Genomic DNA, 25,238 nt, shown 5'->3' with positions numbered 1-25,238 from the left:
TACAATAAAAAGTGCACACACTTTAAACACGTATTTATTTTGTGTGAGCATGCATGCATGGATGTATGTCATCATGAGTGGTAGTCCAGAGGATAAATTGCAGGGAGTCAGTTGTCTCCAGCATGTAGGTGGGGCCTCGGTATCAAACTCATGAGGTTGTCAGATTTAGTGACAGACACCTTTTATCTGCCGGGCCATCTCATGTGGCCAAGCCAAGCACTCGCTTTATAGACTGCCCTGATTGATTTTTCTGTGCCCCCATCCCATTCTGAGGAATTAGTAGTTTCATTTTATAGCTGGGAAAACAGGTTCTAAGCAGATTGTAACTTGCCTTTAAATCTGTTGAGTTTATGGAGGACAGGATTGGAGGAGTGTAAGAAGGGCAAGCCAGGCAAGCCTGGGGAGAATGACTAAAACAGACAGGACGAGAAGAAGTATACAAAAGGTTGGTGAGTTTGATGTGGCGAGACAGGAAGGTTCTTCCTGGAAGACAGAGGAGGAGAAGTCAGCTAATAGCTTGGAAAGATTTCAGAAGAGCTGATGGCAGTTTCAGTGCATGGCTAAAGGACATCTGGAGTCTCTGTGGGAAAGTGGATTGGAAGGAAGAGGACAGAAGACTGCCAGCCTTAGTACCTGGCATTGTGAATAAACTATAGGGGACACTAGGCTAAGAAGTCTGGCTCACACAGTTGCAGGGCTGACCCCACAGTCCTCAGGAGGAAGCAAGTAGACCAGTGTGGCAGGCTCTATGGCTCACTGAGCTGTAGGGAGCTGAGGAAGCCTTCAGTGAATTTGTGAAGGGCCGATGAAGTCCTGAGTGACATGGGCCACCTCAAGGACCCCAATACCTCAGAGGCTTCTGGGTGACTTGAGCCTTCAGCTGATCCAGTGTAGATGTTGGCACAAGTACAACAATGTGTGCAACTCTGAATGTTTAAGAACAATTAACCAGTGTGTGCAAGAGCTAGCAACTGCATTTCCTTCCGCTTGGATGACTGTGACCTGAGTTTGCTCCCCAGGAGAGTCTGTCTACCCAGATGAGCTTATTCCTTCCTGTGCTGTACATAATAAACTCACCCAGGATTTGGGGTGCCTCAGGTGCTGCTGCATCAGAGTGAGTACAGCTTATCTGATCCCAGCTTTCCTCTAAGAGAATGTGTCCTTTCTTCATTCTGTCTCTGCCCCAGTCAGGTTTCCAGGCTCACGGCAGCATGCTAGACACAGCACTGAGTTTCTCTGAGGCAAGACTTTCTCTGAGTGCTTGTGATGGGTGATGCAGAACCTTGCAGCTTTTGTTATGTGACAGGGTTTCTTTGAATAGCCTTGACTGTCCTGGAACTTGATCTATAGACCAGGCTGCCCTTGAACTCAAGAGCTCTGGCTGCCTCTGCCTCCTAAGTGCTGGGGGTAGAGGTCTGAGCTGCCACACTGCCCAGTTCTTGCACTTTTTTAAAAAGTAAAATGTGTGATTTCAAAGCCATGAGCTAGGATGGCACTTGTGAAATTGTCATTGGCATTTACTTCAGTACTTCTGGTAAGGCAGATTCAGAACACAATCCATTCCTTTCTGCTGTTCCCACGTGGATCTCAGCGTCCTACCTTTCTATAGGAAACTCCCTCAACAGAAACATCTACTGCTTGCAAATCAAGCTGGTAAGAGGAAAACTGTTTACTGGGAAAGAGAAAAGACTTGAACCTAAACCAAATAAATTAGCACTAACCTAAACATGCTTGGTGGGACACATCTTTGATTGCAGCAGCAGAGGCAGGATCGGTGCAAACTCATCCTCTGCTATATAACAATTTCAAGATCAACCTGGGTAACATCTTGTCTCAAAAGAAAAGAAAAATAGTTCTAATACTGTAGTGACTTTCTTTCTTCCCTGGGACACAAGGCAGGTCACTTGTTGGGCAGGGTGTCACCTACCCCCACAGTCACTGTCAGCTGCAAACTTCACTTTTGCTGGACTGTCTTTTCCAGCTCTGCTTTAAGAGAGTGTTACTGGTGTCCTGATCCTCATCTCAGGGCTGGTGTGGCTCTAGACTTGGCACACAGAAGTTAATTTCTTGTGACCTAGAAGAGAAAACTTATGAACTGAAGTTCCTCAGACGGAGGTCCCCTGAGGCATGAAAACTCTGGTCCAGTCAAGATGTCCTATCTCCTGCACACTGTGGTGTTCTTTGTCATCTCTACCAGCATGGGTTTTTTGTTGTTGTTGTTGTTAAAGATTTTTAAAAGATTTATTATTATGTATACTGTGCTCTGCCTGCATGTACACCTGCAGGCCAGAAGAGGGCATCAGATCTTATTATAGATGGTTGTCAGCCACCATGTGGTTGCTGGGAATTGAACTCAGGACCTCTGGAGGAGCAGTCAGTGCCCTTAACCTCTGAGCCATCTCTCCAGCCCTTGTCAAAGATTTTTAATTTTAACTTATGTGTATGGGTTTTTGCCATCATGCACACATATGTGCACCACATGCATACTTATTGCCACAGATCTCCTGAAACTGGAGTTAATGACATTTGTGAGCTGCCATATGGGTGCCGGGAAAACAGCCATTTCTCCAGCCCTGCCCAGCACTTTCTTAATGGGATGTGTCATCTTTTGGCCACATACAGCCAAGGTACTTCCTCAGTAGTGACTGACACCTGCGCAACAATGCTGTAGTCTTAGTCTTACTGTGTCCCAGAAGCCTGTTTTGCCTGTTAAGTTTTCCAGAAACCTAGTCACTTTGTCTTGGGAGTCAGACCCAAAGCTGGACCTTCTGGTTTCCCTCTCCTGACTCCAGCCCTGGCTAGCAAGAAGGGAGTGTCAGAATGTCTGCTGGAAAACCACCCACCACCATCAGCATGTATGATGGTGAAGACTGGCTCTCACACTGTAGTGCAGGATGGCCTCAAATTTGTGATCCTCCTGCCTCTGCCTCCCGTGTGCTGGGATTATAGGCATGAGTTATCACGCTAGGTAGGCCAGCATGCTTGGTTTATTTATTTATTTATTTATTTATTAAGAAACCACAGCTTTCTTTTTGGCAGCAAGAACAGGAATGAAAGCTCTAGAGTTCCCAGAATCTGAAGCAATAGTACTTTCCAGCTATGGCTGTTGGGAGATAAGGCTTGATTTAGAAGCAAGCACACCCAGAGGTACTTGCTACTGGCCAATTTTCTTTTATAAATTAACTTAGTTAATATTTTACATGTGTGGCTGTTTTTGCCTGCACGCACACATACATGCACTAAGTTCATCATACCTGGTGCCCACAAAGACTAGAAGAGGGCATAGGATCCTTGGGAACAGAACTCAGGTGGAGGAATAGCCACATTAACAGCTGGACTCCAACAAAATTGTCTTTTTTCCCCCCTTTAAACCAAAATTACTTACTTATCTATTTGAAACAAGGTTTCTCTGTGTAGGCCTGGCTATTCTGGACTCATTCTGTAGACCATGCTAGCCTTGAAACAAACAAACCAAACCCTCAAAACCCTGGATAATCCAAAGCAAGGAAGAAATCAGTTTGAAACAGGGCATTTTAAATACTTAACCATCGCTTAATCACTGTTACCAGACACATTTAAACTGAGAAAAAAGTTTTAATAACACATACACATACATTTAGGACTTTAAACAAGACATAGTATAAAATTTCAAAAAAAAAAAAAAAAAAAAAGAAAAAAGAAAGAAACATTGCATTTACTGCCTAAGAGCTTGTAGATTAACTGGCTGACAGGAATGCCCCAGGGAAACTGAGGCACAGATGATGAGGCGTGCCTGCACTTTCAAGTAGGCATACCCACCAAGATAGAACTGTGCTGATCCACTCACCCTTGCCTCCTGAGAGACAAACCAAGTCAGTTCTCCAACTCAGCTGCTTGTCAATGAGTCACTTTTTAAATGTAAAAATTACTGTTGGTTTAAAGACTTCATATATTATTACTGGCCAGTCCCCACCAACTGTATCTATTTTGATTTGGGGTGGCGGGGAGCAAAAAGCAAACACTTTATCAGAGCCTGAATGGTAACACGCTATCTTATCTACCTATCTTTTATTGGGAATATATATGCGTACTTTTTCTTTTTTTGTCAAAAGCAAGCTACTACTTGCATTCAAAACAAAAACAAAACGCCAACCTTCCGAAAGGTGACAAAGGCACCACTGCCATCAGGAGATAAGACAAAAAGAAAACAAAACAAAAAACCCCCCACAAAAAACCAAAATCAAAAAACCCCAGAAAAACAAAAACCACACACAAATACTGACTTTAGCGCTACACAGATGATTGTGCACGGAGAGGCTCTTCACATAACATGTCATTACAGATCTGTGTTTTCAGATGACAAGAAAAGCAGGTCAGAAAAGGCAAACAGTTACACACAAAAGCATCAATACAAGCACTTTAATTTTCAGCTTGCAGTAAGGGTAGTAAGTTTGACATACACATCCAGAAAATTAAACAAGGATTATTTTTGGCACAGTAATATTGCCAAACACACCACCACTCAGTGCAAGCTTTGTTTGCCAAGTCCCAAATGTGGCCCGACAGTCTGTGCAATGAGCACCCTCTCCCTCTGCCGTCCCATTTCCTGGGCAACAACAGGTGGAGGGAGACAAAGCTTGGGGGCTCAGGAGTCTGGAGATGGAAAATACTTGATTTGGGAGAAAAACCATGACCTACTTGTGCTAAAATAGAATCACAAAATTTCTACGAAAACCCAAATGTAAATACTGACTGGACTATGACCTGGAGACTGTAGACTGCTACCAGAGTCATAAATACAAAGGCCTATACTGATGTCTGGCCATTTATTTTAAAGGGACAGATAAAGTATTTTTCTCTAATGGAAAAAGACAATTGAAAATAGAGATTTTATTCTTACTGGAATTGCTAAATAAGAATGTATCAAAGTGGTTTTAAATTTGATGGGTGGTTATCGGTTGAAACTGCAATATAAAAGGGTCACTTAAAAATCTGAATAACCCACTTGTCCCCGTCAATGTACACAATAGAAAATATTTACACACTGTAATTACAAGCAATATAAGCAGATTTTTATACTTTGAGATTTTGTACACTTTACACAATGCAAAATGAGAAAAATATGAACACTTATAAAATTACACACAAATAATGTATCTACAAGATATTAAATTACAGAGTGAAAGCCCCCATTGTTGGGCAGATAGACGCCAGAGTTTCCAGCTTCTGTCAAATATAACTCTTCGTGTCTATCTCTTTAACCACAGTGGCATTTGTAACAACACTCTTGAGAGGTAGCATCAGGATAATAATCTTACCAGTAAACGCAACACAGAATAAAACTTTTGTTGGTCTGACTCTTAGAGCCTCAATCAGCCTTAGTTCTTGAAAATTTGATTTGTTTAGTCTCCCTATGAAATCTCTAACTGCCCAATGCTTGACATGAGCTTAAAAGTTACTAATGCTATTTTAAATGATAAATTTAAGATAAAATGGTTTTTATTCCTAAGCCTCAATTTAGAGGTAGAAAGTTAGCTCTCAGAACTTATTTTTTCCTCTCAGACCACAAACATTGAGCCCAGTTCCCTTTTCCACCATCCTCAACCTGGACCCACAGACATTAGCATGCTCAGGAGAGAGTAAGCCACTCCAGCCAATATTCCAAGAATAAGCAGTTGGCATCCGTTTGAGGAAGCAAACCTTCCCCAAACAGACAACAGTCAGCAAGAGTGTTACTACCAAAGGTTTCAAAGGACCTCAGGCTCAATCTAGCATGTGCACCTCTGCTAACCCTCTACCATCTAAACTAAAGGATGGCTTTCCAGTGTTTAAAAGAATTTAGAGCAGCTGTGGTTTTCAAGTGCAACAACTTCAAGATACAAACTTACACACACACACACACACACACACACACACACACACACACACACACACACACACACACACAGAGTCCCCAAAATAAACACCATCAAGGCCTCTGCTAAATTATATACTAGTGGAAACAAGGTTTTTGGAAACTTCAGACTTTTAAGCCTTTATACAGAGACTTCTGTAATATAGTTACCAATGGACAGAATTCTAGCTTAGCTGAGATTTTATGATTAAACCAGTATTTTAAAAATATATGCACTTACAAAGAAATCCTAAACAAACCACTTATAAATGTTCTGGCATTTTAATGATAGCCACTACTTTGTAGCTTAATCTCTTCCTCTTAGGGCAATCTGACAACATATCTGATGTCTGCTTCTTAAATTGATTTTAAATATATTTAAAAACCTCAGATTTATAATCTTGAATAGTAAAGGATATGTATGGGCTGAAACTGCCAATGGTTTATGGGGTGGGTTACAGAAGAGACCGACACATCTAATTACAGAGCTCTAGTCTAAGCCTTCCCTTTGTACCCTAAAACAACAAAGAGGGGAATGAAAACCAGCTGGACCTTAGCCTTTGTTTCACTGTCCAACTCTTCAAGATGGTCCACACTTTCTTCCTTATTTTCTGTGATGATCCAAGTGTTCTGAAACCACCTAACAAGATGACCACTGAAAACCCAGCAAGAGGTGCTAGGGAGAGCAGGCTGGATCCACAGCTCCCAGCTGCTTCTACCCCTCCTCTCCTTTAGCAGCCCCCAGGGCTTTCCCTCCACAGTCAACTGCAGACGGCATTTCATATCCGCTTTAGAAACAGCAAAGGCTCCACCACCAGCCTCACACACACACACACGAGTGGCACACAGCTGTGCTCCTTAGCATCTGTGGGATCTCACAGTAATCCTCCTGGAAAGGCCCTTCTTGTTTTGAAATTTTGCTGCTATAACTCCTTTTAAGAATCGGGCACCCAAAAGTCATGAAGCTGCCCCTGGAGAAGGGGGGGAAAAGGAAAAATTTAATCAGATCATAAATTAATCCTAACACCGGACAGTAGGCTTTGATAATAAATGTAACAAAATCAAAACCACACATCTGGAAACATATAGTTTTCTTTTTTGCTATGAAGTAGTAGCCTTAAATTTTTATTGAGGGAACTGGAGAGATGATTCAGTGGCTACGAGCACTAATCCCTCTTCCAGAGGACCTGGAGTTGGTTCCCAGCACCACACAGAAGCTAACAGCTGTCTGTGACTCCAGTCCTAGGAGAGCTGAAGCTCTGGCCACTAAGGTTACTGGGCATGCAAGTGGTACATAGACATACATGAACACACAATACCCAAAACACAAAATAAAATATTAATAAGCAACAACAAAAACCCCCACACTGTACAAAGGGAGCTTGAGGACATTGTCTAGCTCAGTTGGTAGAAGTCTTCCTATGTGCATGGAACCCTGGGTTTAATCCTCAGCTCAGCGTGAACAGGGTGTGGTGGTGCACACCTGTTACCCAGCAGGAGAGGGAAGAGGTGAGATCAGAAGGTCAAGGTCATTCCTGGGAACACAGTGAGTTCCAGGCCAGCCTGAACTAGAGACCTCACTGTATTTTGTTTCTTTTTATTTTTAAGTTTTGTTTCTTTTTTGAGACAGGGTTTCTCTGTGAAATATCCTTGGTTGTCTTGGAACTCACTCTGTAGACCAGGCTGGCCTTGAACTTACAGAGATCCTCCTGCCTCTGCCTCCTGAGTGCTGAGATTAAAGAGTGTGTACCCCCACACCTGGCTTAGAAATATTATTCTTAATCATCAGAAAGTAGAAACAACTCATGCTCATTTTGTAAGTAGATAAATGTTAAATTAAATGTTATAAGCTAAATGTTAAATGTCCATATAGTCAAATGTCATTTAGCAAAAGAAAGGTTATTCATATTACAACATGGATTTCTTTATCACGGTCAGATAAAAGAAGCTGGTCATGAAAGACCATATAGTTTGTTCATGTGTAAACAGTATCTAGAAGAGGAAAATCTCCACAGAAAGCAGGTAAGTATCTGCTTCTGGCTTAATGATAGCAAAGAGAGGCCTGAAGGTGATGGGGGACGGGGAGGGACTGGCGAAACTTAAGTGTAGTGATGATCTGTTTAATTCTGTGACTACACTAAAATTTACCACAGACTAAGTGGTGAAATATACAACATGCATTTTATCTTAACAACTGTTAGAGGCACTCGTGAAATAACCTCCATTTAATTCAACATGACACTTTTAAATGGGTGCAAACCTTTCAAAATATTTAGAAAGTCAACAAACCCTAAAATTCAAACACAAATCATCCATAATGCAAGAGTCTTCATAATAAATAAAACTGTTAAATAAAATGACACCTGAGTAGGCCGACAGTTCTGGATTATTTCCTGCCATTTTCCATGTATCCTGGCAACCAAGTCTTTCACCTTAAAAGTAACAAAAAGAGAAAAAGATGTTAGATCAAAGCATCTTCATTTAAAGTCAGTTTAGCATTTGGCAGAAAGTAGCTCTTAGCCACTCCCAGCACACAGGAGGACTGCTCAAAGCCCAAGGCCACTCTGAGCTGCAGCATGAAATCCTGCTTCAAAAAACCAAAACAAACAGTAACAACAAAAATATATACAGAAAGCTACACATATCTCATAGCTCTCACAGGCTGGCACCCAACAATTCTATTTTGGTTGCTGTCATGAAAAGCTACTCATCTTTTGGGGAGGCTTTCAAATATGCTTTTGTTTATTGCCATAACTCTCCCTCCTCCCCCACCAGACAGGGCTTTTCTGTGGGTAGCCTTGGCTGTCCTGGAACTCACAGAGAAGGTATTTTTTGGTAATCTAAAATGCCAAAATGATTATGACTTAATATTCTTGTTTGTTTTCTTGAGATAGATTCTCTCAATTTAATCCTGGCTATTCTGGAACTCCCTATATAGACCAGGCTGGCCTCAAACTCAAGAGATCTACTTGCCCCTGCCTCCTGAGTGCTGGGATTAAAGGTGTGTGCCACCACGTCCATCCTTAATCTTTTAGAAATCTAATCCTGGTCCTATGGAAGATCTGTTAGTTCTCTTAATCACTAAACACATCTCTCTAGTCCTTACTCTCCTTTTTAAAAATTAGTATTCTATGGGATAGAGTTGCCCTGCGTAGCCCAGGCTAACATTAAATTGAAAGCAATTTTTCTGCTCTGTCTCCCTAGTACAGGGATTATGAAAATGCACCAGCACGCCTGGTCTCTGCTACTGAAGATGTCTAGATGGTCCAAACAACTACAACTCTGCCTTCAAAAAAATTTCTACCTTCTACCCTCTGGCTTTCAAACACTTAGCTAGGGGAACTGAAAGGTGTACCATGTAGGGCCAAGACACTGGCTGTTTCCAGCTTTACCACAGCTTGCTTTTAAAAGGTTCAATGCAAAGACAATGAAAAAAAAATGTGGGGCTGGAGATACAGTTCAGTAGCTAAGACCAATTGCTGCTCTTGCAGAAACATAGATTCTAGGCCCAGCACCTACGTGGTAGCTCACAACTACTTATAACTCCAGATCCAGGGACTCCAATGGCCTCTTTTGACCTATGAGGGTACCAGGCACAAATACAGGGCAGACTCACACATTCAAGGAAAATGCTCTACACATAAAATGAAATAAATAAGCCTAAGGTTTTTTTTTTCCCCTTCAAGACAGGGTTTCTTTGTGTAGCCTTGGCTGTCCTAGACTTACTTTGTAGACCAGGCTGGCCTCAAACTCACAGGGATCCCCTGCCTCTGCCTCCTGAGTGCTGAGATTAAAGTGGTGTGGCCCCATGCCCAGCTGCCTAAAGTGGCTTTGTTTTGTTTTTTTGAGACAGGGTTTTTCTGTGTCACCCTGGCTGCCCTGGATTTACTTTGTAGACCAGGCTGGCCTCCTCACAGCAATCTTCCTGCCTCTGCCTCCCAAGTGTTGGGATTAAAGGTGTGCACTACAACTGGCCCATTTTTTTTTTTTTAAAGGACTGGAAGCCCCCCACCTCCTTTTTGGTTTTTCAATACAGGACTTCCTTGAACTTGATCTACAGACCAGGCTAGTCTCAAACTTACAGAGATTATACTTGTCCCCGCTTCTCAAGGGCTGGGATTAAAGGCATGCACCACCATTTCCTAGCTAAAAAAACTGTAATGCTTGATCCCTTCCATAGAAATCAGAAATCTAAACACAATGTCACCCCCTCCCTTTGTAAATGCTACACAAACCCAGTGTTTAGCCTGTGCTAAACTCAAAAGTTTCCACAAAGTGAAGCTCTTCCACTCTACCACAGCGCTTTTGCTACCAAAGGAGCAACGGGAGGCCCCACTTAACCACATTACTGCTTGAGAAAAATATTCACACTCTCTCTCTCTCTCTCTCTCTCTCTCTCTCTCTCTCTCTCTCTCTCTCTCTCTCTGTCTCTCTCTCTCTCTCTCTCGTGTGTGTGCAGGCAGGGTCTCAGGCTGGCTGCAATGTAGCTGTGGCTGACTCTGACTTCTCCCGCCGCCCCCCCCCCCCCCCCCCCGCGCGACCTCCATCTGTCAATGTTGGGACTGTGGGGCGCGCGGGTGCGCGCGCGCGCACACACACACACACACACACACACACACACACACACACACACACACATCCAAGGAAAATGTTCTACACATAAAGTTAAATAAATAAGCCCAAGGTTTTTTTGTTGTTGTTTTGTTTTTCAAGACAGAGTTTCTCTATGTCACCCTGCCTGCCCTGGATTCACTTTGTAGACCAGGCTCCACACATAAAGCTAAATAAACACGCAGAATAAAATATTTAAACAAGCCAGCAATATTTTTTTTGAGATATGTTTTTTCTTTTTTCATTTTTTGAGACAAGGTTTCTCTGTGTAGACTTGGCTGTCCTGGATTAACTTTGTAGACCAGGCTGGCCTTGAATTTACAGCGATCCGCCTGCCTCTGCCTCCCGAGTGCTGGGATTAAAGGTGTGCGCCACCACCGCCCGGCTGAGATACATTTTTTTCTATGTAGCTTTGATGTCCTAGAACTGGTTATGCAGACCAGGCTGGCATTGAACTCACTGAGATCTGCTTCCTTCTGTCCCCCAAGAGCTGGGATTACAGAAGTGATCCAGCAATCCCGGGTATACGTCAGAAAGAAGCAGAAGGCATAGGCAAGTGGATTTTAGTGAGTTCGCGGCTTGCCTGATATACAGAGAAATTCCAGGACAGCCAGGGCTACACAGAGAAACCCTGTCTCAAAAACAAAGGAGTAAGTAAAAATCTCCACTTTACCCCACTATGTAAAGTATGCAAACTGTCTTGACAACTACCACTTCTCTACTCAGAGTTTTGGGGGAAGTATGAAGCTACTAACCTATTTCAATGAGTTCATCCCCTGAAGCAATTTACATGGGCCACTGGCTCACCCTCTAGGAGAGGCCCTGGCAACAACCCTGCTCGGCCAGCTTTAAGAAACCAAACTTGGTCAGTGAAATGGCTCTGGGGATAAAAGTACTTGCTGTGAAAATCTGGTGGCCTGAGTTCCACCTGTGGGACCACATCGTGAAGAGTGACCCCATTCCTGTACATTGTCCCATGATCCCCACATGAGTGATGTGCACACAGAGCCCTCTCCCAAATAGGAAATAAAATGTAAAAAAGAAAAAAGAGAATGAGACATCAACGTTAGTGGTCCCTCTTAGGATGTCTGTCAACAGCAGCCAAAAGCACTACATGTATAGGTCAGTGAGTAGACACACACCAGAGTACACTTCTGAGACCAAGGCTTTGTACGGGAAGCCAAAGGCTGTTGTGCCGAGTGTATTTGGAAATCTGATTCAACTTCATGAATTGCTCACTTTCATATTTAAAATGACTCAAACACACACACGAAATCTCAATAAGTTCTGTTCAAATAACCAGCTTCTGCAGCTAACCATTGTAAAGATACAAAACACAACTGGGCATGGTGGCACATTCCTGTGATCCCAGCATTCTGGGAAGCAGAGGCAGGCGGATCTCTAAGTTCAAGGCCAGCCTGGTCTATAAAGCTAGTTCCAGGACAGCCAAGGCTATACAGAGAAACCCTGTCTTAAAAAAAAAAAAAAAAAAACCAAAACCAAAACAAACAAAACCCAACAACAACAAAAACAAACAAACAAAAAAAGCTTAGCTATTTCTGAAAGTGATTTTCCATGTTTCAGGAAGAACTCGATCAGTCTATTAATGCTAAAATTGCCTTTTTATTCCATTCTCTTTAACTTGCTTTTCTATTGTCTTTATGTATACAAAAACTTTTAAGAAAACCTTAGTTAGCTTACTGAGGAATCAATTCCATCTGATAGCTTGGGCTAACTGATTCAGAACTCAGATGGAGTTTTTTTTTTTTTTTTTTAAATTATTTCAGTGAGGCATCAAAGGGCAGCAGCTTGCCAGGTGTGGTGGTGAATGTCTGTAATCCCAGCACTTGGAAGGCAGAGGCAGGTGGATCTTTGTGAGTTTGAGGCCAGCCTGGTCTACAGAGCTTAGGTCAGCCAGGGATACACAGAGAAACCCTATCTCAAACAAACAAACACACCCAAAACAAAACAAAACAAACAAAACCAACAAAACAAAAAACAAACCAAAAACAAAACCAAAAAAACCCAAACAAACAAAAAAACCCAACAAAACAAAAAACAAAACAAACAAAGAACAAGAAGAAGAAGAAGAAGAAAGAAAAAAGAAAAAAGCAGCAGTTACCCTATCTCTTCTCTATAGGTAATTTATGGTTTTTCGAGACAGGGTCCACACTCGGCTTCAAAACTATTTATTTATTTATTTATTCCCAGCACTTGGGAGGCAAAGGCAGGTGGGTCGCTGTGAGTTTGAGGCCTGCCTGGTCTACAAAGTGAATCTAGGACAGCCAAGGCTATGCAGAAAAATCCTGTCTCAAAAAACCAAAAACCAAAACAAACAAACAAAAAAAAAACCCAAAACCCCAAAACCAACAAACAAAAAAATTAACTATACAGTGTTCTGTCTGCATGTGTGCCTGCATGCCAGTAGAGGGCACCGGATCTCATTAAAGACGGTTATGAGTTATGTGGTGGTTGCTAGGAATTGAACTCAGGACCTTTGGTAGAGCAGGCAGAGCTCTTAACCTCTGAGCCATCTCTCCAGCCTTTATTTTTTAACTATATATCTGTATGAATTTAAACAGTGTCTTACAGCCTTTTTTTTTTTTTTTTTTTTTTTTTTGGTTTTTTAAGACAAGGTTTGTCTGTGTAATAGAGGCCTGGCTGTCCTGGACTCACTCTGTAGACCAGACTGGCCTGGAATTCACAGAAATCCGCATGCCTCCAGCTCTCAGAATGCAAGGATTACAGGTATGCACCACTGCACCTGGCAATCATTTATTTATTTATTTATTTATTATTATTTTGGTTTTTCAAGACAGGGTCTCTCTGTGTTAGCCTTGGCTATCCTGGACTTGCTTTGTAGACCAGGCTGGCCTCGAATTCACAGTGATCCACCTGCCTTTGCCTCCCGAGTGCTGGGATTAAAGGTGTGCGCCACCACACCCGGCCTATTTATTATTTTTTTTTAAAGAATTCTTTATTATCATTTATTTATTATTTAACGTATGAGTGGCTCTATCTGCATGTATGCCTGCATGTCAGAAGAAGGCATCAGGTTTCAGTATACATAGTTGTGAGCCACCATGTGGTTGCTGGGAACTGAACTCAGGACCTCTGGAAGAACAGACAGTGCTCTTACCCCACTGAGCCATCTCTCCCGCCCTCCCCCCCTTTTTTAACCCTTCCACCCCCCTCAATGTCTTACTCTTTGACGTTATCTTACACATAATAAGGCTGTATGTGCGTGGAGGACAGAGTGTCTTCATCATTTTCAACCTTGTGTTTTGAGAGTGAGCACTGGGCTCCATGCGTCCCGCTCCTCCCCCAGCACTAGGGTTGTAGACCTGTGCTAGTGCTCCCATTTATGTGGGTGTGGGGATCCCCACTGAGGTCCTCATGCTTGTACAGCAGGCACTTTACCCTACCCTGTTTAAGGGCTCTAATCTGCATAATGGGAAAAAACATAAAATCCTCAGTGCTAAATAAATTTTCTCTTTGGGTATCAGGAACTTCAGAACAAGAAGTACAATAAAAATTTTATTTCCTTTGAGGTTATTTTCACTTGTACTTTCAACTTATCTAAGGAAAGTAGTAGAAGCTGACTTTTTTTCTTTTTTGGAGACAGAGTTTCTCTGTGTAATAGCCCTAGCTGTTCTGGAACTTTCTTTGTAGACCAGGCTGGCCCCGAACTCACAGAGATCCACCTGAGGAGTAATTAGCATCTGTATTCCCAGTACACCAAAGGTGGAGGCAGGAGGACTAAAAATTTGGTATTTGGCTTGCGAGGTAATTTAGTAGGTAAAGGCACTTGTCACCATGCCCAACAATCTGAGCTATGTCCTCAGGATCCACATGATGGAAGGAAAGGACCAATTCCACAAGTAGTGCTGAGATATACTATACTCCAATCAATACACATACACTGGAGTTGGTACATACCCACCTCACCCAAGAAATAAACAAAGGTTAAAAAAAACAAAAACAAAAAACAAAAAACCCCAATCAACCAACAAACCTAAAAGCTTGAGGAGAGCCAGGCACAGAGGTGGATGCCTGTGCCTCTCACTTACATCTTTTTCTTCCAACAGGGCCTCACTGTGTTGCACAAGAAGACCTAGGACCCAAGTTTTCCTGACTTAGTCTCCCAAGTGCTGGGATTACTGGTGGCACTGCTAACTATACATATAAACAGGAGGCCGGGCACTCAGTGGGTGAAGTGCTTGCTATGTAACGTAAGCAAAGCCAGTTGTAGTAGAACACGTCTGTAACAGCTGAAAGCTCTAAGGCCAACTAGACTGTTTTAAATGAGGTGTAAAGCAAGGATCAACCCTAACTGTCCTCAGAGCTCCCCCGGTGCACCACATCATACATCTGGCCACACACCCACCATAAATAATATACTTACTTTAGTTCTGTAGAAAAGCCTTGCATCTTCCCTAATATCACACTTAACATGCTTTTCCAAAGCCCCACAAAGCAGCACAAAGTGTTTCTATGAAAAACAAAACAAACGAAATAAATGAAAACAAGTCTTAAAAAAATAACAGACTATGCAGTTAGAACACTAAATCGCTTAGAACTCATTTCATGGAGTCCCAGCAGCAAAAGGAAGAGTGACGGTTATCAGCCATTGCCAGTTAATTTAAAAACTATACAAAGGAACTAGGTGTGGTGTGGCATGGCATATGCTTAACAGTTCCAGCTATCTGGGGGAGGCAGGAGGACCACTGGAAGATCATCCCGACAAAATAATGAGATCCTCTTCTCTTGGGACAAAAGAAAATGGAACAGCAGGCTTCTTGGAACATTTAGGAATAAAGTCCTTGCTGCCAGCCTGATCTGAACTCCCCCTCAGCACCCACAAGGCAGGATAAGCACTGCCTGTCACATGGGCTTTGGCACACTGGTGTGCACACAATTTAACTCATGATACTTTCTCCACCTCCTTACTGCAGAGAGGGCTGAGGTTACAAGGACATGACATTCCTCTTGGCTTTTACTTTAAAAAATACCTGCCTCCCTGTCCTTTATTGGGCTTGTGGAGATAGTTCAGTGGATTTTTGTTTCTAGAATCCACATTAGGCATCTCATAACCATTTGGTAATGGTAGCTCCAAGGGATGTGGGATCTTTGGCCTTCACAAGCCCCGGTACTCAAACGTGCTACTTGCAGAAGGCACATGCACCTTCACGAAAATAAAACTCTACAAATAAAAATCTTTTATTACCCTCTAAGTATATATGGCTGCATGGGCCTGGGTGGGTCAGAAGACAATGGTGTAGAGTTGGTTCTTTCCTCCCTTTCCATGGATTCTGGGGTGTGAACTCAGAATATCAGGCTTGCTTAATAAGCACTTCACCTGTTGAACACCTTGCTGGTCTCTTAAGCTTTTTATCTGCATTCTTTTATTCTAGTTTTCTGAGGTAGTCTGGCAGTATTATTCAGGCTGGCCTTGAAACTCTGGGTGCAAGCAAGCAAACCTCTTACTTATCCTCCAGAGCAGCCAGGATGAACCAGAACATCTGGCCTAGTCTGCTCTCGCCCACCAATATTTGAGATTGAATATTTATCTTGACAGCTAGAAATGCTTACACTTCCAGCCTTCTTCCCACTAAGCTGCCCGGGCTGGCCTTGAATTTGTGATTGCCTGCCTTAGCCTGCTGAGCAGATGGGATTACAGGCCCATGTCACTTGTTTGTTTCTTTTATTAAAACAGGGTCTCACTATATAGCCTTGCAGGGTTGGAACTCATGTACAACAGGCAGGGCTCAGACTCATAGGGGTGCATCTGCCTCTGGTGGGCTTAGAGAAGCAGAACCACATCCAACCAGATCTGGTTTTGAGGTTTGTTTGTTTGTTTATTTATTGATTTAATTTGGTCTATTTCTGAGACAGATAGGCTCTGACTACAGCAGCTGTTCTCAATTTGTGGGTCAAAATCCCTTTGCTGGGGACACACAGACACACACACAGATAGTTATATATGACGATTTGTAACAGTAACAAAGTCATGGCGTAAACTCATGGTAATACTCCTTTCTCAGCCTCCAAAATTCTGAGATTCAGTTTAGCAAGCAAGCATAAGCTTTTATTAATAAGAGAATAACATTTATTTAGTCCAAAGAGTTTCCTTGTCTGGAGAGGTGGTGTATGCCTTTAACCCCCGAATTTGGGAGGTAGAAGGAGGATTAGAAGTTCAAGGTCACACTCAGTTCTATCAGGAACTGGAGCCCAGCCTGGGCTACATGAGACCCTGTAGTAAAGCATCAAACAGTTGGCCTGGTGGTACATGTTTTTAATCCAGTTCTTGGGAGTGTTGGGATTAAAGGTGTGTACTACCATGCCTGGCTTAAAAAATGAAATTCATAATATGGAGAGATTATTCAGAAATGCATATGTGAAGCAGACTGACGTAACAGCAGTTTAATTTTCACTAGGAAGGCAAACACTTCTAAATAATATTTAAAAATTAATTTTGTGTGTATGTACATATGCTATGGTGTACATGTGGTAACCAGAGATAATTCATAGGTTGGCTCTCCCTTCCACTATGTGGGGCCTGGAAATCAAGCTCATGTTGTCAAACCAGGCAGCAAGCACCTCTACACTAAGCTATCTCCCTGGTCCCTCTAAGTAAGCGTTTTAAAATGTATTTTAGTTTTTCTAAAGGAAAACAAAAGTGAGTAGTGGTCAAAGGACAAAAGTGGGAAGAAACCAGCTAAAAGCTAATCCTGGTATCTTATGATATGTTATATATTGCCAGGTTACAGTCATTCAGCCCTACTCCAAATAACTGTTAAGAAACTTCTTGTCACTATGATATGGCTGCAAGGTACCATGATTTCCCATCTTCCAGAGCGCTTGGGTTTCTTTTAAGTTTTCTCTAACATGCATGCCCATTCATTCCACCCATGTTAACACCTATTTGTAATAATTCTAAATATTACCTACCCGTTGTCCAGAAGAGAAAGAATGAGAACAACTAACTTCCCCAACTAAATGAAGCAGAATGTAGGTCAGGTAATATGCCTGTTAGAGAGATGAAGAAAATTACTACCCATGAGAAAGCCAGCATAAATACCACCCCAGCCTACGGTTAGCAAAGCTGCCCAGCAAAGACGATTTAACTGAGTTTGTGAATAAGGAAAAAGCATGCACTTAAACCAGACTTGCTGATTTCTAAACGAAGAGCTTTCTTTCTACTACATTACAGTTGCCTGAGCACAGGGCCACAGCAGAGCGCATTACATTGCTAGCAACTACCTCTTTACCCCAACTCTCAAGGTTTTCAGACAGCAATAAATTCTAAAACACAGTTTACCATATGCCCCAGTAAATTTGTTCTCTGAGCTCTAGCTCTGGATACCTGTTTTTCAAGTTCTAAATGAAGACTGTCATCAATAGTTTCATTTGGTTGTTCAGCCTTTTTCTTCAAGACCATTTTCTTCAGCAAATCAGAAGGCTTCATTTGCACTAGATAGCGATGTAGAACTGAGATCTATCAGGAGAAGGCAGACTGGTCAAGGCTAAGCAGTATAGTGTTCTTTCTTGAGCTAATTCTAGTGTGCCCACTCTCACTCTGGCTTCCTTTCCTGGCTTGATAGTTCTATACCTATGATACTGACTTGTTTACTTCAAAGTCCTCAAATGCTTAAGAAGGTGCTTTGTGTTAAGATTTAGTATTTGAACCGGGCATGGTGGCACATGTCTGTAATCCCAGCATTCGGGAGGCAGAGGTCAGCTTGAGGTCAGCTGTGAGCTTGAGGTCAGCCTGGTCTACAAAGTGAGTCCAGGACAGCCAGGGATGTTACACAGAGAAACACTGTCTGGAAAAGCAAAGCCAAACAACAATAACAAAAAAGATTCAATATTTGTAATTTAGGATAAATGCATAGAACAAGATCAAATGACAATATAGTAGAGGTCATTGAATTCTACAAAAGAAGCACTATCTATAGCCCTTGGTGGCTATAAATATTGCTGAATGAACCAAGAGCTTTAACTATCCTACTGGCTCAGATGTGGTACCGCGTCCCTGTAATCATACCCACCACTCCTGCCTGGGGTGGGTCAGCCCTGTCCCACAGCATCTTGTGCATATTCTTACACCCAGTTCACACTACTAGATTATGTCTCCCAGAGTAGAGTCTCATTTTTTATTTATTCCTGGGGCATAACCTAATACCTTACAGTGAATTACAATTCAAACAATACAGGGACACCCAGTTTTGTGATTTTTTTTTCAGATCCAACCAAGGGCAGCCCTATTAGTGCTATCACTGTTGCAAAATCATCAGAACTCAGAGTAGTGTTCCTGTAAGATCTACTTATGCATATTCATATATATCTACCATACACTCTACTGAACAAGAATTAGAGTAAACTATGGAAGTTCTATGACCTAAAAAGACCACTTGCATTAAAACAGGTGTAAGATGTGGTTAACAGTTATGCAATTCCTTTTTAAAAAATATTTTATTTATTTAGTGTTTTATGTGTATGTACATCTGCACGCAAGAAGAGGGTATCAGATCTTAATATAGATGGTTGTGATCCACCATGAGGTTGTTGGGAATTGAACTTAGGATCTCTGGATGAACAGACAGTGCTCTTAACCTCTGAGCCATCTCTCTAGCCCCAGTTCTGCTATTTCTAACCCTGTGATCACACTGCTGAAATTGAATAAATTTTTTCTTCCTTCCTTTTTAAAAAAAAATATATTTTATTAATTTATTCATATTACATCTCAATTGTTATCCCATCCCTTCTATCCTTCCAATCCTCCCTCCCTCCCATTTTCCCTTTACCCCCTTCCCCTATGACTGTGACTTAGGGGGACCTCCTCCCCCTGTATGTGCTCATAGGGTATCAAGTCTCTTCTTGGTAACCTGCTATTCTTCTTCTGAGTGCCACCAGGCCTCCCCATCCAGGGGACGTGGTCAAATATGGGGCACCCGAGTTCCTGTGAAAGTCAGTCCCCACTCTCCACTCAACTGTGGAGAATGTCCTCTCCATTGGCTAGATCTGGGTAGGGGTTCAAAGTTTACTGCAGTATTGTCCTTGGCTGGTGCCATAGTTTGAGCAGGACCCCTAGGCCCAGATCTGCCCATCATAATGTTCTACTTGTAAATTTTTTTTTTTTAAAAGGTTTTTTGAGACAGGGTTTCTCTGTGTAACAGTCCTGGCTATCCTGGACTCACTTTTGTAAACCAGGCTGACCTCAAACTCCCAGTGATCCGCCTGCCTCTGCCTCCTGAGTGCTGGGATTACAGGCATGTGCCACCACGCCTGGCCTGAATAAATTCTTAATTTCATTAGTTCTTTACAGCACATTATGATTTATTTTCTCAATAGTTTATTTACAGATTAGCTCATCTGTCTTTAAAAGTCTTTCCTATAAAGTAGAGACTATACTATCTCCATTTTACAGGTGGAAAAAAAAGAACCATTTTTATTAGGTACAATACAAAAGATTACATTGAAAGTTGAATTTAATCAGGACAATTCTGTTTGTTTGGGTTTGGTTTTTTGAGATACGGTTTCTCTGTGTAACAGGAGCCCTGGCTGTCCTGGATTTGCTTTGTAGATCACAGTGGCCTTGAACTCACAGAGATCAGTTGGCTTCTTCCTCTCAAATGCTGAGATTAAAGGCATGAGCCACCACATCCAGCTAATCAGGATTTCTGATTTAGTGTTCATAAATTTAGATTTCCCAACATCTCACTAACTCTCTAACTTGTACAAAAGTGAATTTATACCTGAAGATTATTGGCATTAGGGATATCTTCGTGTTTTTCATCCAGAAGCTTGGAAATAATCACCAGACTGAGGCATTGCCTCAGCTGCCTGAAATTAGAAATGAAGAACATTTATAATGTGTTTAAACAATACCGCTTGACAGGCCAAGTAAATGAGCCCATAGAAGTCTTAGTTTCTCAGGCTTGCACAAGAACCAACTGCTACCTAGCATGACCCCAGACCTTGTGTGGTACACACACGGGGATGCTAGTGCGCAGCGGAAGAGCAGGGCTTCAACATCACCCTCTACCATACAGTCAGTCCACACTCTGCTTGAGCTAAGAACTGGTCTCCAGAAAAGAAACCTGGTTGGTGGTGGCGCACGCCTTTAATCCCAGCACTCAGGAGGCAGAGGCAGATGGATCACTGTAAGTTTGAGGCCCGCTTGGTCTACAAAGTTAATCCAGGACAGCCAAGGCTACACAGAGAAACCCCGTCTTCAAAAAGTAAATAAATAAATAAAAAAGTAGAAAAGAAAGCAGAGTATGGTGGCACATGCCTTTGATCTCAGCACTCAGGAGACAGAGGAAGGCAGATCTCCCAAGACTGAGGCTAGCCTGTTCTACAGAATGAGTTGCAGGACAGCCAGGGCGACATCAAGAAGCCTCCCAGCTTCCCCGTCCAAACAACAACAAAGAAAAGAAAGAAATTGCTTAATTCTCACTAAGCTAAGAACCTTTGTCACTGATCTTGTTGGCTTACTGACAGGAAGCCATCCTATTTGGAATAAATAATCTTACTAAAGAATAAAAAAAGTGAATTCATTTTTACATTATGGATTATCTACACCAGTTTTCAACCCATGGGTCACAACCCCTTTGGGGGTTGAAGAACCCTTTCACAGGGGTCCCATATCAGATAATCCTTTATATAAGATATTTACATTATGATTAATAACAATAGCAACCAAATAACATGGCTGGGGGTCAGAACAACACAAGAAGCTGTTTAAAGTGACTGCAGCATTAGGAAGGCTGAGCACCACTGCTCTAGACTGACTGACAAGACTAAAAATAAAAGTCAAGAAGAATCATGGTGTACATTAAGCAACATAATCAGGATTTCTACACCTCTCACCTCAATAAAATAAGAGAACATTCAAAAAAATGATGGAAACAAAGTCCCAAGTTGGGAATGGTGGCACAGGCCTGTAAACTAACACCCAGGAGAGGTTGAGGGAGGAAAACTGTGAGCTTGAGGCCAGCCTGGGCTACATACTAAGACCCTGTCTCATAAGAGTTCCAAAGCATTTAACTAGTGTCAGCATTATAAAACAGCTTGTTGCTTATCTCACTTTTCAATACCTTCCACGAGATGTCCAGTTAGGGACTAGCTGTACCAACCACAGAAGGTTGTGGGGATGACTGGAGAGTTCATTTATACCCAGACAGAGTTCATGAACCTGAAAAAAAAAGAACAAGCCCAGAATCAGATCTATATAACTTCTTGCCTTGATGGAAATCACTAAAGTAGAAGTGATTTTTTTAAAAACACATGTAATTTAGAACCTACTAAAATGCACACAATACCAATTCTGTGCTGTCTTAAAGGACTGTAGAATGGTCACTCTACTAGCGCTTACTGCATGCCACCCTCATGTTGTTGCTATACCTTATCTTTATTGATACGCGGTGGCCTTTCTTGAGAGCACAAAAGTATTCTAACACCAGTTTCTCAAAGTGTGTATAACAACTCATACACAAGATCATAGATGTTCATGACCTGAAAATTCTTGCACTCTTGGATAATGTTATAGTACTTTTGTTTTCTTCTGGCAATGGAGCCCAGCCTTGTAATTGCTAGGCAAGTATGCAACCAATGAACTATGCCTATGGCTCTCTAGCTGTTTCTCTTGATAAACGGTAATTTATGATAGTCTTCTATGCTCCAGTGTTATTATGTTTAAAAACGTCTACCAAGACTGGGCATGGTGATTTATGCCTTTAACTCCAGCACTCTGGAGGCAGAGGCAGGCAGATCACTGTGAGTTCACCAACCTGGTCTACAAAGGGAGTCCAGGACAGCCAAGGCTACACAGAGAAACCCTGTCTCAAAAAGCAAACAAACAAAACAAAAAAACTTCCACCAAAAATGGTTAAAAATGCAACTATAAAAAAAACTAATAAGATTACCCATGCTTAGCCCCCACATGGGTATTTAAGTCCAACTCAACCCTGGTCACAAGTATGGCATTTATGCTCAGAGGTCATTTGGGAAAGGCCTTCCTTGAAGGCCTCTGATGGTGTCACCGCAGTCCTGCTGTGCTGCACTTCTGCCTCCCCCCCCCCCCCAGTCACCCTTTATCTTAATTTACAACACTCAAGCACAACCAGAAGTGTCACCACATCTGCATTCCTTTACTCATCTTGAACTGCAAGAATGAGACAGCCCAGGAAGGGCAAAGGTATTGAGTTGCTAGAACTTATAAACGCTGATTCATAGTAAATCCACAATAAATTGTTGAAAAGAGTTACTGGCCAGTCGGTGGTAGCACACACCTTTAATCCCAGCACTTGGGACGCAGAAGCAGGAGGATCTCTTGTGAGTTCTAGGCCAGTCTAGTCTACAGAGCAAATCCTAAGACAGCCAGGGTTACACAGAGAAACCCTGTCTAGAAAAACAAAACACACACACACACACACACACACACACACACACACACACACACACACACACACACGAAAAAGCTACTTCAGAAAAAAATCAGTTAACTTAAATAACAGAGTTCCTGCAAATAGTGCCTTGCTCATGTTAAGTTTTTTTTTTTTTTTTTTTTTTGAGACAGTGTTTCTCTGTGTAGCCTTGGCTGTCCTGGACTTGCTTTGTAGAGTTTGGCCTCAAACTCACAGCGATCCACCTGCCTCTGCCTCCTGAGCGCTGGGATTAAAGGTGTGCGCCACCACACCCGGCTTATTGTTAAGCTTTCTAACTGAGCTTAGAAGCCTTGATTTCTGAATGTACATGGAGCCCTGTGATGCTGTACAAGCCCCTAACACCTAAGCTTTGTTTGTAACTGTCCTGTAGCCACCATGTAGCTGCAGGTGACCCAGTTAAATCTTCAACTTCCTGCCTTTACTCCTAAACGCTGCAACTGCAGGTATAAGCTTTGGCTGCAACACCTAAATTTTAAGAAACATTACCTTTGTGTTCCAATCTCTGATGTTTTTCATGAGATTTATCAGGAGGCTTTGAAAATCTACTAAAGGAATCTGTTTCAGCTCTTTTTCCAAACTCATTTTAAATAGCATTAAAATCAGCAACATTATTTCTCGATCTTGGTAACCTTCTGGATGTATAGATGTGCACAAGCCTAGGAACTGGCAGAAATGTACAAAGGAAAACAATTAGCTCAAGAGTTATAGTATACTCTTGACAAAAAATTTAAAAAAGGATCACATAGACAACACCTATCAGATGTCTCCAAAAGGCAAGAAATGCAACACAAAAAGCAGAATAAAAGGGTAAGCATTTTCTTCTCCATTTTCAGTATTATTGATTGGATTCTGCAACTATAATGTTTTCATACTGCAATTGCTTCCTGGCCACTATCTGATACTGTAACAATTTAATGATAAAATTCCTGAGTTCCCTTTCGTTTTATTAAAACAAAAATAAAAGACCCAGAAATCCAATTATAATGGAAATAAAATTGCTAAGATATTGCACTTGGTAAGAGACCAGTGGAGTTTTGAGTAATTAACCATAAAGTCTTTCCTACCTTAACCACATTTAAAATGTTGGTTTCAGGAAGAGTTGAAAAAACTGGATTGCAAGATGAATCTTCACTTCCTCTTCCCCCCAGTGTTTTCTGTGTTTCAGAACTATTGAGAAGAAAATAAAGCATGTGCTTCAGAATCATTAGGAAAGCAGTATGAAATCAGGTATAAAATACTCACTGTAGGAAACTCTGAACAGCTACCCCGAGTCAGGGTCTCCCTGCGCTGCCCAGGTAAGCCCCGCACTTACATTCACCCTGCCTCAGCCTCCTGAGAAGCTGGGGTTACAGGTGCATGCCACTGCACCCAATTTAGTTTTGATTTGAAATGGTTACTTTCCTTAATGCTCCTGGTGTCAGAAAGCTATATAAGACAGGGTAGATATAATAATGAACTTGTTATTATAAGCCCTACAAATGACTTAAATAAACTGCCAAATTAATATAAAGAAATAATGATAGAAGCTAAGGAGACAGCTCAGTGCTACGCAAGCATGAAGACTTGAGTCTGAATCTCCAACACTGGGACATGAAACTGTATCCCACAGCTCATCACCCAGCCTAGCTGAAGGGCAAGCCTCTGGCTCAGTGAGAAGACCCTGCCTCAAGGAAATAAGGTGGGAAGTCACAGAGGAAGATACTCATGCTCCTGTCTGGCCTCTGCGTGTACATGCACAGAGGAGTAGGTGCAGGCACACTTATGCGTACACATTACATACAGAACACATGCACATGAGAGTGTGCACACATACCAATTCTAAGCATTTGAATTCAGTAAAAGTTCAAGGAAAAGAGGAGATGCACAAGCCTGGCTTTTTAAATTTTTAATTACTTGTGTATATGTGTGGGTTTGTGCACAGAAGTGCAATGCCAATGGAGGCTACAAGAGGGCACAGGAGCTCCTGGAGCTACAATTATAGATTATGGGGAACCAAACTCAGGTCTTCTTAAGAACACTGTATGTTCTTAACCACTGATCAGTTTCTGCAGACTCTGCATTTGACTCTTGAGATATATTTTTACTTCAAACCATCACACCACACCACCACCATCACCACCACCATCACCACCATCACCACCACCATCACACCACACCACAACCATCACCACCACCATCACCACCACCATCACCACCACCATTTCAACAACATTCGCTAGGATGAAGAAAAAGAAAAAAAAAATGTATCCAAAGATTTGTCCTTCTAATTGGGATTTTTCAGCCACTTGCCCCCTCTTCCCCTA

At 42.0% G+C, this 25,238-nt stretch overlaps 1 protein-coding gene across 2 annotated transcripts in view; it reads right to left on the bottom strand.

Moving 5' to 3' along the window:
- Positions 1-5,266: 5,266 nt before the first annotated feature.
- Slf2 (SMC5-SMC6 complex localization factor 2) overlaps positions 5,267-25,238 on the bottom strand; it is a 53,261-nt gene continuing 33,289 nt past the window's right edge. The window contains exons 12-20 of one of the 2 annotated variants that reach the window (XM_051146643.1): positions 24,000-24,102; positions 23,422-23,598; positions 21,586-21,683; positions 20,242-20,329; positions 17,850-17,981; positions 17,435-17,512; positions 14,889-14,975; positions 8,236-8,304; positions 5,267-6,843 (exon numbers count right to left, since the gene is read on the bottom strand). In XM_051146643.1, coding sequence (XP_051002600.1) covers positions 6,808-6,843; positions 8,236-8,304; positions 14,889-14,975; positions 17,435-17,512; positions 17,850-17,981; positions 20,242-20,329; positions 21,586-21,683; positions 23,422-23,598; positions 24,000-24,102 — 868 coding nt within the window. In that variant the 3' untranslated portion in view covers positions 5,267-6,807. The remainder of the gene's footprint in view (positions 6,844-8,235; positions 8,305-14,888; positions 14,976-17,434; positions 17,513-17,849; positions 17,982-20,241; positions 20,330-21,585; positions 21,684-23,421; positions 23,599-23,999; positions 24,103-25,238) is intronic. The other variant, XM_051146644.1, reaches the window with a different exon arrangement.

The sequence above is a fragment of the Acomys russatus genome, chromosome 5, assembly GCF_903995435.1.
Source record: "Acomys russatus chromosome 5, mAcoRus1.1, whole genome shotgun sequence".
Classification (NCBI taxonomy): Eukaryota; Metazoa; Chordata; class Mammalia; order Rodentia; family Muridae; genus Acomys; species Acomys russatus.
The sequence above is the reverse complement of the archived record's forward strand: the minus strand, read 5'-3'. Positions and strand labels throughout refer to the sequence as shown.